The sequence below is a fragment of the Rousettus aegyptiacus genome, unplaced genomic scaffold, assembly GCF_014176215.1.
Source record: "Rousettus aegyptiacus isolate mRouAeg1 unplaced genomic scaffold, mRouAeg1.p scaffold_m13_p_5, whole genome shotgun sequence".
NCBI classification, from domain to species: domain Eukaryota; kingdom Metazoa; phylum Chordata; class Mammalia; order Chiroptera; family Pteropodidae; genus Rousettus; species Rousettus aegyptiacus.
The window spans coordinates 35,061,201-35,080,247 of record NW_023416308.1 but is presented as its reverse complement, the minus strand read 5'-3'; the positions used below and the strand labels follow the sequence as shown (position 1 = coordinate 35,080,247).

General features: G+C 37.0%; 1 protein-coding gene across 1 annotated transcript in view; it reads right to left on the bottom strand.

Annotated features, from left to right (window-relative positions):
• Positions 1-319: 319 nt before the first annotated feature.
• CBL (Cbl proto-oncogene) overlaps positions 320-19,047 on the bottom strand; it is a 96,325-nt gene continuing 77,597 nt past the window's right edge. Inside the window, exons 12-16 of the mRNA XM_016139367.2 lie at positions 18,071-18,165; positions 10,288-10,428; positions 9,806-9,906; positions 8,869-9,051; positions 320-8,441 (exon numbers count right to left, since the gene is read on the bottom strand). Coding sequence (XP_015994853.2) covers positions 8,146-8,441; positions 8,869-9,051; positions 9,806-9,906; positions 10,288-10,428; positions 18,071-18,165 — 816 coding nt within the window. The 3' untranslated portion in view covers positions 320-8,145. The remainder of the gene's footprint in view (positions 8,442-8,868; positions 9,052-9,805; positions 9,907-10,287; positions 10,429-18,070; positions 18,166-19,047) is intronic.

Genomic DNA, 19,047 nt, shown 5'->3' with positions numbered 1-19,047 from the left:
AGAATTGTAACTGTACAAAAAGGAACACAAAACCTTTTGCAGGTGGCAGCAGAGACCAGGGGTTACCTCCGCTTCTGTGCAAATGGCTCGAGCTCTGCCACGCAGGGTGATCCTCCTCCTGCTCTACAGCAGAGCTGCCCTGCTCTAGGCAGCTTGCAGGGCCTGGTAGGTTCTTGGCAAGGAGCTTTTGCCCTTTTTCTATGCTTTCCTGTCACTTAAACTTGCCGTTAATGTAGCAGTACAGACTTGCTATATGGTAAGTGGGCCTACAGCTGCCCAACGTTTCACTCCATCCCGTGAATGAACAAGAACTCAAGACTGCTACAACAAAAGAAACTTTATTTAAAAATATTTTTTACAGACATGGGTGCTTAAAAAAGCTCTTTAGTTAACTGTGTATGGAAATGAAAAAATTAATAAATAACATTAGTATAACAGACCTCTAAACATTAACACATTGGCAAAACAAAATGGTCTTAAAATGAAAATGAATCTTAAAGCTCTGCTCTTCTCTGTAAGAATATTTACCTTCTGTTTTCTTATTCTTTACATGTGAGAATGATTAAATACTACTAATATAAAAATTTTTTATATTAATAACACATTTTAAAATAGTCCACAAAAATCTCATCTAAGTTTTCATGTTTTAACACTGATATACAAATTGGGACTCATTCTGGAGAAAGCATCAAGTTCTCTCCAGCCCCACCCACATCAAGAATGTCAAAATCCTAAATAAGGAGGACTTTAAAAAGAATTGTTTCTATCTCCAAATTCTTTATTAGTTAAAGGCAGGGAAGAACTGAGAAAAGGGAAAGAGAGAAGTAAAATGTCATTACACAGGAAACTTTTTTCCTGAAACCTAATGGCCACAACACCAAAGATAGGCTTCTTGTACATGGTATTTGCTGCCTTTCCGAGGGGAAAAGTGGACCCTGAAGAGGGCGCTAGCTGCTTAATGCTTTAGGTCTGAAGTCTTCAGATAAAAAAGGAGAGGAAGGAGGTCTAGGCCAGTTCAGGATCCAGCAAATGGAAAGGACAAAAGTAAACAACCTCCCCTTCTCAGGAGAGTCCATTCTACACTTTTCCATGCAGTGGGGTCTTTAATAGGACTAGGAGGCTGGGACACTTGAAATGGTCCACAGCATACCTGGAAATTACAGAACACTCTGTCTCTTCTTGCTGGAGACAGCATTCAACCTGGTTCTTGTTGGAACCAACCAAATGATCCCAGAATACAATGTTTATTTCTTCCAACTAAGCATCATGGCATCTATGTGTCATCTCTTCAGCCACACAGAACACTCTTCCCTTCCCCTAGACTGTAGAGACCAGTGACACTCAAGGTAGAGGAAAGCTAAGACTCTGGTATTTCCATATTAAGTCCTAAAATGCAGCCTGGAAACAGTGCTGCCTTAGAAAGGCACAAAATGTTTGGCTTTTATTCAGTGTGCTAAAAATTGTTTTGTTTTGAATAAAGGAAAAAGATATATAAGGTTAACAATCCCCAGTCACCACAGCCAAAAAGCAGATGTAGGAGGTACTTCATAGCTGCCATGCCTAAACATATGTTTCAGCAGGAGGTCAAGACCAAGACACTAAAATCATGCTGAGAGGGTAGGTCAGGAGGCATCTACTCTCACGGGCACTGGGCCTGCAAGCTTACTCACCCAGATAGCAAATGGAAGAAGTCAAGGAAGAGAAAATATGCAGTCTATAGACTTGTAAGTAGCTTTCTGCCCCTTCAGTTTCCAACAGCCACAAGCATGGCTACCCTCGCCCATCTTAACAGGGTCACAGGTGGGAAGGGAGAGAAGTGACACACACACAGGGTGCCTTAACACATATGTAAGTGCTGGGCTTGGGCACACAGTATACCCCACTGTGGGGCCTGAGTATGGAGGCAGTAACAAGGCCTGAGGTGTTACACATAGCAGATATTGAGAACTCCTCCTTTGGCATTCCAATCTGGTTCAGGGGTAGAAGGAGAACTTGTGAGAGGTAATGTCTTCAAGGCACCTCCCACATTCATTTTTGGGACTGAATCAAGAATATGGCACTGGTAAATCAGAACTCTGATTTGCTTGGCTATCAAATCAAGGAGATCTAAGGCTGGCTTTCAGCCTTTATACTCTGTCTTCTCAAGCACTATACAAGGAAAAGGGCAGTGAACTCTCCAAACAGCTGTTAGTCTGTTGCCAACAGTAGTGCTTCACTTTTAACAATGAATGAGCCTGCACACCAGGCTCGCTCATCCCTCTTTTCCCAGCTCTTACTCTTTTGCTACTTTCTGGAACCAAGAAACACAGTGCTCCCCTACCCCCTCTGAAACCAATCAGATTTCCTAGGATGCTGTGGAGGCACATGGCACTGCTATCCCTCTGCTCCTTAATTCTGGAGCCTAGAACTAGAATATCAAATGCAAAGTCTGACGACCTACCCTTCATCATGTGCCTCAATGTATATCTTTGGATTATGAGGTTACTTTTGTGTTTATCGAATGGCTCCAGTAGTTTTAAAAAGTTGTAAGTAATTATGAAATGCCTTAACACAGGACAGGCTCTAGGGTGAGATAAATAAAACGATTCAGGCAAGCAGAGGCGTAATTTTTAAAAATAAAAAATAAAGGTTTGATACAGGACTACAAAGAAGACAACTGGACCAGGAAGACAAAGATATCCTGTCTAAAGAGTTCAGTAAAAACTCCAGTAAAAACTCCATTCTAAACTGAATCTATATCTAATTTATCTTCTAGCAACTCTCCCAAACTATTACATATTCTTACTGGCTACAGCAACGTAGTTTCTGAGGCACCTGGGATGGGTGGTTTAAGACTACTATTGAGAAGTCCTCCTCATATAGGAAAGACCAAATGAAAGAGTGAAGAGGAGGGTACACAAGGACACAGGCCATGGGTCCACATGGGTCTAGTACTGAACCCGAAAGAAAGCCCAGAAGTCCACTGTGGCCACAGTGAGATTTGTGATCTGCTCTCTAAATCATATGAAAGAAGGCTAAAAACCCTGAGATTGAATGAGGGCTAAGAAATGTCACTTAAGAACAGACTAGCTTTGAAACAAGAAAAACTGGTCCTAAAAAGGAGATAAGAAATCTTGGACACCAAAACTCATAAAGGGAAGAAAAATAGGAAATAAAGAAACAAAGACAAACCCTGAATTTAAACCTAAGAATTTCCTTGATGTCTCGGACACGGTCCCACAGCTGCCTTTTCACTCTCGAAAAAAACAGTATGATAGCAGTTTACTATCATTTTTAGAGTGTCTATCCCATTTATACCCTCTTCTCTAAGAACACCATTTCATCTCCCCTCTGAAGGAGTAAGCCGCTGTTGCACACTCCTGTGTGGCAAGGATAACTAGTTACCAGTAGATACCCAATAAATGTGCTGGGATGATTATATCCATTCTTTCTTAAGAATACGAACTAAGAGGCACTAGGAATCTGATAATGGTGATTCCTAGTTGGAAGGTCATGCAGACTTGAGGACTGGGGTATCTATTTTGGGACCATGCATGCCAATAAATGGACTGAGAAGCAGGAAAAGGGACTAGATACAAAGTTTCATAGTTCCAGCTCCCTGCAACAATCAACTTATTTCTTATCCTGGGTTCTGTGAAATACTCTGCATCCTTACAACTCCCTCTTTTCTTTAGCTTGAATACTTTTGTTTCTTACATACAAAGGATTCCCAAATAGGATAGTCAAAGATATAACCCTGATCTTCTTCCTGTATGTACCCACCTCCATATGTTAAATGGCTATATGCATTTCCAAAGAAAGACTGCTAATGTAGATTGAGATCAAAGTAGTGATAGTAATGCTTTATGCTGAGTTAGGACACTTTAAGTGGAATTTCTACAGCCTGAAAGTACAGGAGAATAATGATGTTGATTTTGATACTAACTTTTAGGTCTCTAAGCTCTCTAAGCTCCCACCTCAAGAGATAACTGAATTCAATCTGTTTTACTACTTGACTCTATAACTGATTGAAGATCAGGACCCAAAGACAAGCGTGCACTCCTTCCCCACACCTTCAACCATTCTACTCTAACCATTCTAAGACACAGGATTAGGATGGTTGTTGAAGAATTGGAAAACAACTTCCAACAGAATAGGAGATGATAAGGAAACTCCCCAACATGGGGCACATGGGGGATCAGGGACATAAGCAGCTCAATAAAAAGGATCAAGAAAGGCACCAGATTGGAAAGGGAATTCAGGGCAGATGCTTTGCTTAAAACATTTAGCTACCCTATTGTGCAACTCTGAGCCAACACACCCCTCAACTCATCAACAGATTCCACTGAAATACATTAAAATGGTGGGTGTCCATGAGACTTACACCAAGGAACCTCCCAGACATTAGCAAAGCTATAAGGAGAAAACACGGAGCAAGAGAAAGTTTGGAACTGATTTTAACCAGGATAGCTCTATAAGGAAATAAATGCAAATGCCCAAGTACAATCTCCCAATGTCGGTAAATCACCACGTAGTGATGGCAGGGAAGAACACAAAGCTGACACTTTTGGCACATGATAACCACTCATAAACATTTACTGAATGAAAAAACAAAAAAACTGATAAAAAGCCAGGTCAATGGTTGGAATACCGTTATTCCATGGGCAGTGGTCACTGCAGAGTCAGACAAGCCAACAGTAAGAAGGGAGACTTACAGTTTGGGAAGAAAGTCTATCACCCTCTGACTTTCATGATGTGAGGTAGAGAAGATTCTGCATTAACACCATTGCCGATCACCCACAAAACGCGTTATATATCTTTAGTGCATATTTTAAAGTTGCCAAGAGAGTGTATCTTTAAAAGTTCTCATTAGAAGGGAAAAAATTTTTTTGGAACTATGTATGGTGATGGATGCTTACTAGACTTATTGTGGTGATCATTTTGCAGGGTATACAAATGTCGAATTATTACTTTGTATATCTGAAACTAATACAATGTTATGTATCAATTATATCAATAAAAAAGAAAGGAAAAAAGGTCTAGATCTTGTTATTAGTGCCTTAAAGGGTGCATAGAGCTGGGTTCCTACTTTGAAAGCAAATTTACAAAAATTCATTATGGTCCATTTGGACTATAAAATATATTTTACTTTTATGTAGAAGAAATAAATATTTCAAGTATGAAGAATAGTGACCCCCACAAAAATGCTATTTTTTTAAACCACAAAACAGCAAAATGATATCAATAGTACTATCCCACATCCTGGGCCCTGGTGTTGAGAGTTTGTATAAGAAAAGAGAATAAAAGAATGACAGAACATCTAGAGTGAGGCTCGGAGAGAAAGGGCCATCCACAGGTATAGATCACTACTTACATAAATAGTAACAGATAAATGCTGAGATGATCAATTGTCCAATCTATTGTTCACCTAAAGGGAGGTATATCATAGAGCCCAAAGGTTTTTTCCACTTTGAGAACCCTTTAGTGGTAAATGTATTGCAAAGCAGCCACCCTGTAATGTGGCAGAGGCTATGTAAAGCAACCCAGGAAGACAGAGAGTAAACAGGAAACTGAGTTGAATGGAACAGCCTAATGCATTTAAGAAAAAGGAAAACATCAAAGTAGTTTTTACCTTATCCACCTGATAGTTAACAGAGGAGGAACCATTTATAATTAGGAGGGAGGAAAGGGATGGGTTTGCCCAAAACTCAAAATAAACCCTGCTTGTGAAGAGCAATTTTAGTTAAATTCAGAGCAGAGCCAAAGAATTAAAAATTGCCATACAAATAGAAGATGAAGAATGAGTTATTAGTGCCTTTAGCCAAAGAAAAATTTAAGAAATTAAAGTTTTAGAAATAACCTCAAAACAAGAGCCATGTGAAAACTTCACCTGGCAAGCTCAGGCGTGGATCCAGGTGTACCCTCAGAGCACCCAGTCAAAGAGAATAACCCTCACAGAATGGTCTTAAACTTTGAATACCTACAGATACACAGCTGACCAGCTAAGGACCAAACCAATCAATGGTGCACATGTTCAACACGGGATCTGGTACTTCAGTTCAGGAAGTACCCAATAGGCCATGTGAGTACTCCATTAGGAAAAGAAAGCATGAACTTGCCCTTAGCTTATATAAGTGAGCACATTCTCCAAAGAAAAAGTTTTGAATGCAACTTGAAAATGCAAAAGATATACAGAATCAGTGCTTTATTCTCTTGGTAGATCTTCACACTATGGGCAATATCAGACAAGGAAAATTTCTAGTGTGGGTAGCCATGGAACCTGCTGCCATATTTTCCTAGTTCTTTTGTTTAGGCCTTTGGTATCTACATAAAATACAAAACTGAATGTTACCACAAACAAAACAGTGGCTTTTAGAAGGGAATGCTAAGTTACTGTTTCTTACTTATTGCCATTTTCCTCTGCCCCTATCCATACCAATTCAGGACCTCCCATACCTGAAGGTGGGCTGTCTTGTTTTCCACAGAGGAGACACTGGGTAACTATGGCAAACCAACAAGAAGTCCTGTATTGTCTACTATGAAAACATAAATGGCTGAGACTAGAGGATAAAATCAAAATATCTATGAGTAGCTGAAAGCCAAGAAAAGAGTTAGAAACGGTTTTATTACAAAGACAAGAGAGGGGAAAAATCTGCTTTATGAACCTGCAATTACACAAACTGCCTGGCTGTTCACATATTGTCTTTGACTATAGTAGTCATTTATTACACTAAATGATGTCTTCTTTGGGGAATGCAGTCATTGAAGAGTATACAGGACCTAGGGAAAAAGGAAAGGGTATGCTACATTCCCAAAGCCATAGGCACAAAAGAAAACCAAGTTATCAGGTGACACCAATGTAGGATTGGTGCTTGTTATCAGCAAAAAGCTGTGCTACCATGAATGGTACCCTCAATCCTTAAAGGGAAAAAAATTTTTCTCCTGAAAGATAACCTGGATCACGTTCAAAGGGAGACATCCATACAAGCTGGAATTAATTAACTGGGAAGAAAAACTGAACAGATATAACCTACTGTCTATTTGTGCATTTTACGGACAAGAAGGTAAAAAAAAACACGTGAATGAAGTTTCCTAAAAGCTTCACAGTCTTCCAGAAAGCCATGCTGGAAACAAATGCTCTTCTCTTCCCATTAAGTAGAAAAACGCATGACCTACATTAGACATACACATACCTGGCACCAAGGCAATTGACTCCCACAGGTTATTTTCTGAGGAGGGCATGGAATGTATTTGAAGGCCTTTCCCTCAAATCAGTCATTATGTAATTATGATAATTCAAACATCTTAGTTTAACAGATTCAATGTTCCTACAGAAACAGTGCTTTGGAGTGACCAGTGTTAGCTGCAAATATTAAACATGACTATAATGATATAGCAACAGTACTTCCCCCCTCCCCTATCCATCTACTAAATGAACCAATACCATCACACACAATATAGAACATCCTATAAGCCACTTGGCTTCAATAAGGCTGGTCATAGCAAGCCAAATGCCAATGACAGACACCAAGGTGAAGGAAGAAGGTGCAGATAGGAAAGGACAAAAGGAAGGTGTTCTAAAAATAAAAGACCAGTTACGCATATGATAATCCAAGCCAGAGGGGAATGTCAAAGTTGTAATACACACTGGAGTTGGATATAATACCACAGTAGATGCAAGTTTTTAAAAGATTCCTTCCTAAACCTCTTGTGCTAATTCCCTTCCTGGGAGGAACACAGACAGAAGGTTAACCTTACAATCACAGGACGCACATGACCACACACAGATAAACACACATACACAATCACGTTCTTAACCCAGGAAAGTCTTAATTAAGACTAAATCCTCAATTAGGATTTACAGCACAACACTTCTCCTACTGCCTTCGGGATTGTTCCCCAAGAAGGCCACCATTTTAAAAAAACCGCATTCTCTCTAAGTGGGGACTGAAGGACAACTCAAAACAAATAAAATAATAAAACACACTAGCTGCTCCATTTTCATTCCACTGCTTTGAAATCTTAGAACCACAGATGTGATAGTCCACAGACAAGGCAAGACTTCATTGTGAAGTCTCCAAAGGAACCTCTCTGCCCTTCAGGTGCTACTCGAGTAAGAGCTCCCAGCGCACTGGTCCTATAAAGCTGTATCAGGGAGATGATGTGCTAGGTGGCCACATGGGCAGGAGAAGAAACAGAAACGAATTCCCGGAGGATATTTTTGGCCATTTCAATGTTGTTGTGGGCAATGACCAAAGCTTTCTGAATGTCCTGGTAGGAGTATCCCTGACTCATGAGGTTCTCAATCTCACTGGAGAGCTGAGGAGAGGGCGCGGCAGCAGGAGCAGGAGCAGGAGCAGGAGCACCACCTTGCTGACAGCTACTGGTTTTTCGTTCAGAATTGATCCTCCGAGGGTATGGCTTGGGAGGCCTCTCAGGAACTTGGGAACCCTCAGTGAAGTCTAGAAGATACAGGAAAGAAAATATTACAAATGTTGGGGGAAATCCTCATTTAATGGCAGTAATAGCAATATAATATCAAGATACTATTGACCTACTGTCAATTAAGTACATATGCTCTTCAGTCAAAAGGCTGGCTGGCTTTACAGGTTCAAGGGTTTTAGTATATATATACATTTAGAGAGGAGGCTATATATATGGTTTAAGGTGCAACCTCATTTCTAAGTCTGGCAAAATCCTAAAGCATCTGACTACAATTTATCTCTTTAATTTGGGGCCCAGGACCTGCTTTCCTCTCATTCAGACATACTTTTTAGTCTACTTTCCAGCTACTGACTTATTGTCACCAAGCAGTCAGTCATCTCTATTTCAGTCATCTCTAAGTCATACAGCAATTCAGTACAAGCCCAATGTAGCCTGGAGACTCACTTGTTGTGGGATCGCCTTCCAGAGACAACCAGCCAAAGGAGGAGCTGGCATTAGAGATATCTGACAGAGTTCGGCGTGCCAGCACTGCTGGCACAGGTGGCTTAGGAACATCATACCCATCATCATCATTTTCTGATTCCTCAGGGCCAGTGCTGGCATGGTCTGCAACCAAATTCCCTTCACCTAGAGAAAAGTTTGTGCAGTTATCTTCTTTTTTACATACTTCACCTTCTAACATATTTCAATATAGGGTCATCCATCCATTCATTCATTCATACATGCATGCCCAGAGTCAAATAGTTACCAAATGTCTACTATGAGCCAAACACTATGTGAGAGGTAGAGAGATAAATACACCCAAACACCCCATGTGGCTAGAGATCAAAGAAACAGAAAATAAAATCTGCACTAATCCTGCAGCTCTACCTTTCTGAACATGTCAAAAGCTCCCTTGCCAAGGTTAATAGCCACTAATACAAAAGACTCAAGTGCCACTTTATAGCATTCATTCAACATTTCTATCTGCATGTCACCTTGGAAGGTCAGCCAACGGGCCCTGTGTATGCTGCCTTCTTAAACTCTCAACTTGGTAAACTAGTTAATATGGGAATTGAGTATTCATCACCCTCACACAAAAGAATTTCATCAATGCAAAAAGCAATGGGAATAAAATGGAGCTGCCAGCATTGCAGTTCCAGGTCATATAACACAAATGTTTCCAGGCCCAGAAAGGATGAAAAAGCACAAAGGATCTAGCTGTATGAACAGGAAATAAAAGAGAAAAGGTAGTTTTACTGCCCTTGGGTCAAAGATATTTTGCAAACAAAATTATTTAAAAGAATTTCCTGCATAGATCAAGCTACCTCATTAGCCAAATATTACAGGCTTATTCCTACAGCACATCAATGCTTTTTAAAGTAGCAGAAAAGCTACTTACCAAAGGTGCTGCTCTCTGTCACAGATGGCGCTGCCTGGGACTGAATATTATACATTGCTTCATATGTACAGCTATCAATCTGCTGGTCACAATCACACACTCTGAACCGAAAGGAAAATGGCACAATGACCTTTTGAAACAGAACTCTGTTATCTGCAAACTTATTAAGATTCATCTATCCACAACTACTCTAGACCCTGATTCTATCAAGATAACATTCCCCTTTTGCCAGTTATCACTAAGTAATGTTGTAAGACTGACTCTTATGATGATTAATAATTAATAAATATATGTGTTTTTGAGATGCCTGTGATGTTCAGGAAACATAACTGGAATTGCTTACAGCTTAAAGAACCTTCAACAGTAGGAGCTAGATATATTTTTCTGTTTTAATTCTGGCTGGATAACAATATATGAAGGTAGCAAGCCACGCAGATGAGTGGTGTCAACTAAATTCCAGAACAGGATTGTTGCGAACTTACTGTGAACTCTGAGTTATCTCCAAAGGCCATTTTCCCTCTGGCTTTTGAAGCCCTAGAGGCCTAGAGGAGGGAGTCATATACTCTGTGTCCTCCTCATGTTCACACTGCTCCCCAGGTGGCAGCTTTGGCACAGGAAGAGGTCTGGAAGATGAAGAATAAAAACCAAAAAAAGAAAAAAAGAATTAACAAGCTGAAAAACATTAAAATATGAAATAAGTGACTTCAAAACAGATAACTCAAATTTGACAGAGCAAAATGGATGCCACCTAGAAATCTATTATTACTCCTGGCTAAGATAGGTAATTATTAAAAACACACTAACTTATATTTTCACTTTTAATTGACCAAAGTTGTGGCTATCATGTTTGAGATGTGGTACACTGGAATAATACTTCATACCATTTAGACTCTGTCCCTAAATAAGTCCCCAGTCCAAGAGTTAGTATGCCAGTTTTCTTTCACTGGGCATGAACAAGAAACAGCAGGTGGTTTTCTGACAATATGCTAAGAATGTATACAAATATCAATTTAAAAATCTACCTATGGTTTTCAAAGAATATACAGCTTGTTAAAAGCTTTCTCATATGTTATCTCATAATATACATGTGTTTTCTCATTTTACACAAGAAAAATATGAATAAAAGGGATAAAGTGCCTTGGTAGTTTGCATCATCTGGGACTAGATCCCACATCTTCTGACCCCGGCTTCAGGGATCTTGCCATTATACTCATATATAACTCTCACCTAGAAGTTTTTGAAACAAAACCTCTCCTACCACCCCACCCTCTGAAACTAGGCAAAGACAAAACAAAATAAAATTAAGACAAAATCCCCACTCAATTATATAAGAAACATACATGTGCATACAACATTGACTCTGGGAATATGAGTTAATGAGTGTTTCTCCTCCCTTCCTCTTTATGCTTTTACACATTCTAATCTGCAAGAAACACCTATTGGATCTGCCTATCTGTGTTTACTTGATGTTTAGTTTTACTAATTATTAAAGCAATACCTGCTTATTACAAAATACTTAAATGCTACAAAAATTTAATAAATGACAGTCCCCTATAATCTATCTCACTTGAGATTTTTTTCTTATGTCTACATGTTACCTTTATTATTTGTGCATTGCATGCTGAAGTTCTAAGCTGAAAGTGTACTGGTATCTACAATATGTCTTTTATTTATTGTAAGAAAGGCTGATGAATCTCTTATCAACCTTTCTTAGGATAATGATAGCTAGAAGTGTAGATAAAACAAGTATAATAAAATAATAGTAGAATCTAGGTAGTGAGTATACTAATGTTCACTGTAAAAAATATTTCACCTGTACTCTATGTTTGAAACTTTTCATAATAAAATGTTGGGGGAGAAATGATCCATAAAGATTAACAAAAAATACCAAGTACTGATGAAAATGTGGAGAAAATGGGTACTTTCTTAAAAAGTTTTAGAAATAAGAAATTGGTATAACTTTTCTGAAATGTAATTCAGCAAAAGTATTTAACCAAACGTACAACATGCAAACCCTTGTACTCAGAAATTCCATTTCTAGGAATTTCCCCTGGGGAAATAATCAAGAATATTCACTATAGCATTATTTATAATACTCAGAAAACAGGCAACCTGTCAAGTAATCATTTACTGATTAAATTTTGAACTACTCATACAGCAATATACCTCAAGTCAACTGTGTCCTTCGGTGCTTTTACAGGTTCCAAAATCAGGGGCCTCAGAGGACTACTTCTGTTTCTACCTCAGGTCTTACCTATTTCACATACTGAGGTTACACTTAAGTCAGTTCCACTCTTTGCCATCAATAATTTGAAAATCATTATAGTAGAATATAATGAGACCCTAAGAATGTTGAAGATATTCCTGGTGAAAAACACCATATAAAATATGATTCCATACACACAGAAATAACAATTAAGGAACACATATCATATTGCTAACTATTATCTGATTCTAGGTAGTACGGTTATGGATAACTTCTATTTCTTCTATTTGATCCCTCCTTTTTCTCTCCTCCTCCTTTGCCCAGCATGATTTATCTGTATTTTCTAAAAATTCTCTAACACATTACTTTGATATAAAAGGTCATTAAAAGGGCAATCAAAAAATTGTAATTACACGTTTTTGTTGATGATGTTAAAAAATATATAAAATTGTGCCTTCTCATTAAGCATTTTGGTAATACATACTTTAAAAAAATTCACATGCTTTCATCACAATAATTCTACTTTGGATCTCTGATTATGTACAAAGATGTTCACTGAAGCGAAGTTATTAGAAATAAAAGCTTTTAAACAAAATAAATATCCAACAACAGGGGAATGATAAGTATGTGGTTATAGTCACATATAATAATATGTAATCACTAAAAGTAAGGATTTGACCTCCCCTTTTTCTCTTTCTTCCTTGCCCTTGCCCTTCCCCTTCCTTGGTGTCCTCTCCCAGGGGTGAGGTGGGGTGAGATTTTGAAGAACTTTTTAAATGATAAGGAGAAATGCTCAAGATAATAATGATAAGTTTTAAAAGAGAGAGACTATAAAACTATATCTTGATCTAACATATATACTTTACATGTTTATAGCCATGGCCAAGTAGCAAGCATTATCTAACCATCTCCCTAGAACAGCTAGCTGCAAATTTAAGCAGGATAAAATACAAAAGAAAGAAGGCATTGGAGAGTCACTGGACAGCCCACGACTTAAGAGGCCAAGATTCCGGAGAGAATACACCAAGGTAAGATTTGTATTAGTGGTTCTAAACCTGGGGTTTCAAGGTAGTTTCAAAAGGCTCGGGAGAGAAGGGCTAGAATTTTGGGGTACCAAGATGGACAATCTGTGAGGGACTAAAAATCCTGGAAAAAGGAATAACAGAGAATTCTGCCTGCAATTTCCCCTAGTTATTACTAATCCCTGAACTGTATATACATGGGGTTAGAGTCTAAGAAAACAAGCAGAAAATAGCAATCGAAATGATAAATATTTTGGTTGTCTTGCCAAACTGGAGAGACAAAGTTGAAATTAATAAAATATGTCCCTTACAATATAATTGTAATTTATATATTCAATAAAAAGAGAATTTTAATAGAAAACTATAATGAATAAAATTTTTAAAATCATATGGAAATTCTAGAACATAAAAACACGGTATCTGAAAATACAAATTCAATTGATGGATTTAGGGCAGATTAGAAACTACAAACGAGAAGATTAGAGAATTGGAACATAGCAGAAAGGATTCATATTAAAGAGAAGAAAAAGAATGGAAAACACATGAGTATAACAGCAATGTTAGGGATGCTGAAAGGTCGAACATTCAGGTAACTGGAGTCACAGTAGGAGAGGAGAAAAAGAATGCATTATTTAGTATATTTTAAGGAACAGTGGCCTAGAATTTTCTAAAACTGATTACAAACATCAAACTACAAAATCAGTAAAGTCTACATACCTTAAGAAGAATAAATATTAAAAAACTACATAGGAGCATTATAGTAAAACTGTTGGGATACAAAGACAAAGAGGTCTCATAAGTAACCAGAAAACAAATAATACCTTTAAAAGAGCAAATTTAAGCCTGAGAGCTAATTTATCTTAAAAAATAAAATAAAATAAAACTGGAAAAAAAATATTTTCCATCAAACATTAGGTACTTTTTGTCAAAACCTGGGAGAGTCCATTGATAGAAAACACACACCCACATTCACATCCATATACTCACATTCTGTCTCTATCTCTCTAAAGGAAGTTCTTTGGGCAGGAGATAAAAGATTCCAGATGGAAGCATGGCAAAGCCATAAGAAATGAAGAGTACTACAAGGTAAATATGTGGGGAGATTTAAATGTCCAAGAAGTGTTAAGTGGCACTGATTTGAAGTAGACTCTAATGGGTCAAGAGTGCATGATCCCCGGGACAATTAAAATAGCAGAAGGGGTGAAATGGTATAATAAAAATACTTTAGAAGAAAGCAAGAAAGGAGAAAAAATGAACAAATCAAAGATGGATAATAGAGTAGAAAAAATATTCAAATTATAAGACAAAGAATGCTAAACTGGATTTAAGGGCAAAAGTATACACTGAGAAATATACCTAAAACATAAGAACACAGAAAAATTGAAAGTAAAAGGATGGTAAAAGATCATGCAAACACTAAAGGAGAGCTGATGTAGCCATTTTAATATAAGACAAAGCAGACTTAAAGGAGAGTAGTGGATAATAAAAACAATTATCATTTAATATCAATTCTAAAATTCTATCTACCCTAATTACATAAGATAAACACATATAAAATACAAATGGATAGAATAAAAGGAAAAAAGGGACCCACAATTATAAGGGGGAGAATTTAATACACTCCTCTTATTATATGATAGAACATGCAGGCCAAAAAAATGAGGGAGATAGAAGATTTGAACACAATTAATAAACTTGCCCTGATCAACATATACAGAATGCCATGCCCAACAACTGCAAATTGCATGTTCTTATATATAAAAATGGCAGACATTACTGGAATTTACCAGAAACTAGTCAATAAAGAAGGTCTCCAAAAGTTAAAATAATAGAGTATGGTTTTCTGACCACACTAGAATGAAACTAGAAAGCTTCATTAACAGGACAACAAATTTTCCAATGTTTGAAAATCAGGCAATACATAAATAACAGATGAATCAACCAAGAAATCACAATAACAAAAGCATATATTATTTTTGCATGAATAATAATGAAAATATGACATATCGAAATTTGCAGAATACAGCTAAAGCATTTGTTATAGACCAAAGGTCTGTGTCCTCCAAAATTTATACGTCGAAGCCCTAATCCTCATTAAATTTGGAGATGGGGCCTCTGAGAAAGTAATTAAAATTGGATGGGGTCATAAGGGTGGAGGGCTAAAATAGGATTGGTGTTCTTCTATGAAGAGACACCAGAGAGCTTGCTAATGTTCTCTATATCTCTTCCCCTGTATATATACCAAGGTAAAGCCATGTGAAGACGTAGCGAGAAGGCTATGCAAGCCTACAAGCCAGGACGATTCCACACCATAAGAAACTGACTGTACTAACACAGTGATCTTAGATCATTCTTCTCAAGTGCACATGGGACAGTTTCCAGATAGACAATAGGTTAAGCCATAATTTAAGTCTCAACAGATTTTAAAAGACAGATATCATACAAAGTATCTTTTCTGCCCATAACAGGATGAAGTTGGACATCAATAACAAAAATAAAATTGAAAACTCACAAAATTGTGGAAATTAAACAATACTTTTAAACAACTAACTGATTGAAGAAGAAATTAAAGGGAAATTATAAAATACATGGAGGCAAGTGAAAACAAAAACGCAATATACCGAAACTTATAAGACACAGCAAAAGTAGTGGTGAGGGGAAATTTATAGCTCTAAATGCTTACAATAAAAAAAAACACGAAAGATCTAAAATCAACAAGCTTAACTTTACAACTTCAGAAACTGGAAAAAGAACCAACTAAACCCAAAGCTAGCAGAAGGAAGGAAATAGTAAAGATCAGAGCAGAGATAAATGAAAGAGAACAGAAAAACGTTATAGAAAAAAAATCAATGAAACCAAAAGTTGGTTCTTCAAAAAGACCAACAAGACTGACAAAGTTTATCTAAACGGACTCAGAAAAAAGAGAGAAGACTCAAATTAATAAAATCAGAAATGAAAGTGGGACATTACTTCCAATTATACAGAAATAAAAAGAATTATAAGTGAGTACTATGAACTGTTTGTTGTAAGTCAAAAAATTGGACAACCTAGATGAAATGGGCAAATTTCTACAAACGCAAAACTTACCAAGGCTACATCACAAAGAAATAGAAAATCTGAATAGACCTATAACTAGTAAGATGGAATCAATAATCAAAATCTCCCAAGAAAGCCCTGTTCATGGTAGCTTTCTGGTAAATTCTACCAGACATTTAATAAAGAACTAATATCAATCCTTCTAAAACTTCCCCCCAAAATTGAAAAGGGAACTCCTTCTAACTCATTCAATGATGCCAGCATAACCATGATAAGGTCAGACTAAGATACAAGAAAACTACAGACCACTATCCCTTATTAATAAAAACTGATGCAAAAGTCTCCAACAAAATACCAGCAAAAAGAACTCAGCAGTATATTAAAAGGATTACACCTAATGACCAAGTGGGTTTATACCTGGAATGTTGTGATTGTTCAACATATAAAAACTGATCAATATAATACACCACATCAAGAAAATGAAGGAAAAAAATCCACACAATCGCCTTGATGCAGAAAAAGTATTTAACAAAATTTAACACCATTTCATGATAAAAACATTCAACAAAATAGAAAGTAGCTCTACATAATAAAAGCCATATATGAAAAACTCACAGCGAGCATCATATTCAAAAGCATAGGTAACAAAAAACAGACAAATTGGACTCTGTGAAAGTTTAAAAATTTTATGCATCAAGACACTATCCAGAATAAAATGGCACCCTATAGAATGGGAGAAAATATTTGCAAAATCATATATCTGATACAGGATTAATATCCAGAATACATAGCGAACTTCTAAAATTCAACACAATCAACCTTATTAAAAAATAGGCAAAGGCCTTAAACAGACATTTCCCCAAAGAAAATATATGAATGACCAATAAGCACATGAAAAGAACCTCAACATCACCAATCATTAGGGAAATGCAAATCAAAACTACAATGAGACACCACCTCACACTATTAGTATGGCTACTATATATATAAAAAAAAAAAGAAACCAGAAAATAACAAGTATTGGTAAAAAAAAAATTGGGGGAAACTGGAACCCTGGTATATGATTGGTGGAGATGTAAAATGGTACAGCTGCTATGAAAAACAGTATGGTGGTGGCTCGAATAATTAAAAATAGAATTACCATATGACTCAGCAATTTGGCTTTTGAGTATATACACAAAATAATTGAAAGTTGGATGTCAAAGAGATATTGCTCACCCATGTTCATAGGAGCATCACTTATAATAGCTAAAAACATGGAAGCAACCCAAATTTCCATCAACTAAAAAATGGATAGGCAAAATGTCACATATACATGCAACGGAACATTATTTGGCCTTTAAAAGGAAGGAAGTTCTGCAATGTGATACATGACAAACCTTGAAGACATTATGTTACGTGAAATAAGCCAGTCACAAAAAGACAAATACTACGTGATTCCACTTACATGAACTATTTATAGTAGTCAAAAATCACAAAAACAGAAAGTATAATAGTGGCTATCAGGGGCTGGGGGAAGAGGAAAATGGAAAGTTACTGTTTAATAGGTAAAGAGTTTCACAAAATGAAAAGAGTAATGGAGATGGATAGTGGTAATGGCTATACAATATGAATGTATTTAATATCATTAAACTGTACACGTATAAATGGGTAAGAAGGTAACTTTTATGTTATATGTATTTTACCACAAAAAAAGGAGATGCTTAAGAATTAAAACAAAAATTATAAGAATTAAGAATCTTTTTAAAAAAAAAAAAAAAATCAGCGAAACCAAAATTGCTTCTTTGAAAAGATTAATAAAGTTGATGAACCCCAGAAAGACTGATCTATGTACATGTACACAAAGAATGGAAAGACACAGTCCAAAACAGAAAACAGGATACTTTTTACATGATACAAATACAGATCAATTTTTATTTTCTTCTTCATATTCTTCTAAGTTTTCTCAATTGTCTATAAGAACCAACTCCACTGTATGAAATACAGCTTTAGTAAACTTACCTGGCAGCCAGAGAATAAATGGCACTGGCAGATGCAGAAGGTTTGATTTTGGAGTGCTCACACTCTGGACCTGCTAATGGACTGCTATTCATATTCTGGAAAGAAAAGTGTTGAAAAACGACCTTCTTAACACAGCAACATGTCTCTTATTTTACCTATTCAAAATAATAAGGACAATAATAAAGACACAGACCTCATTCTCAACGCCATGCTCGGGGGTTATTACACCTGACAAAAGCATAGCTCCTTTCAGGCTTTGAAGAAAGCTCAAATGTAAGGGTTAAGGAGATAGAGATCTAAAAAGAGCCAAGGAAATGGAGTTTTGTTTTGTTAATTCTAGAAAGATTTGAAGAACCTGGCTAAAAAAGTACCATTTCTAGTTTAAAAATCTGTACATCTTTCTACATTGATGCCATCAGAACGTCAAATCTAATCCATAATTAGATTGCTTATTAAACAGATACCACTTAAATGTAATTTACCCCCGCCCCATTCCTTGCAACCAAGAAATATGCAGTTTATTCCTTCACCCTTCTAATTTCATCTTTTCCAACTACCTACTGGCCAACTCTTGTTTCAATGGCTTGTCTCAAATGCAACATGTCCCTAGTTAAGCAGGGTCAAAACTTCAGGGTGTGTGTGTGTGTGTGTGTGTGTGTGTGTGTGTGTGTGTGAGACTTCTTGTCCTTTTTCTAACCAAAGACTGTTTTCAAGTCTTATTTTTATCTTTGTTTCCCATCATCTAAAGACTCTACCCAATGGCTACCACCATTTGCTCATAGACAACTATTCTTCCTCTTGCTTAGTTGGCACCAACTATACTAAACCCCTTTCTAATTCCTCAAATAGACTCTCCCAAACTCACTCGCTTTTCCCTTCACCCTGGAATGGTCTTCCCCCAGAATTAACACAGCTCACTCTCCCCATTGCTCCAGGTCTTTCCTCAGAATTGTGCCCCATTCCTCCATATACCCCCC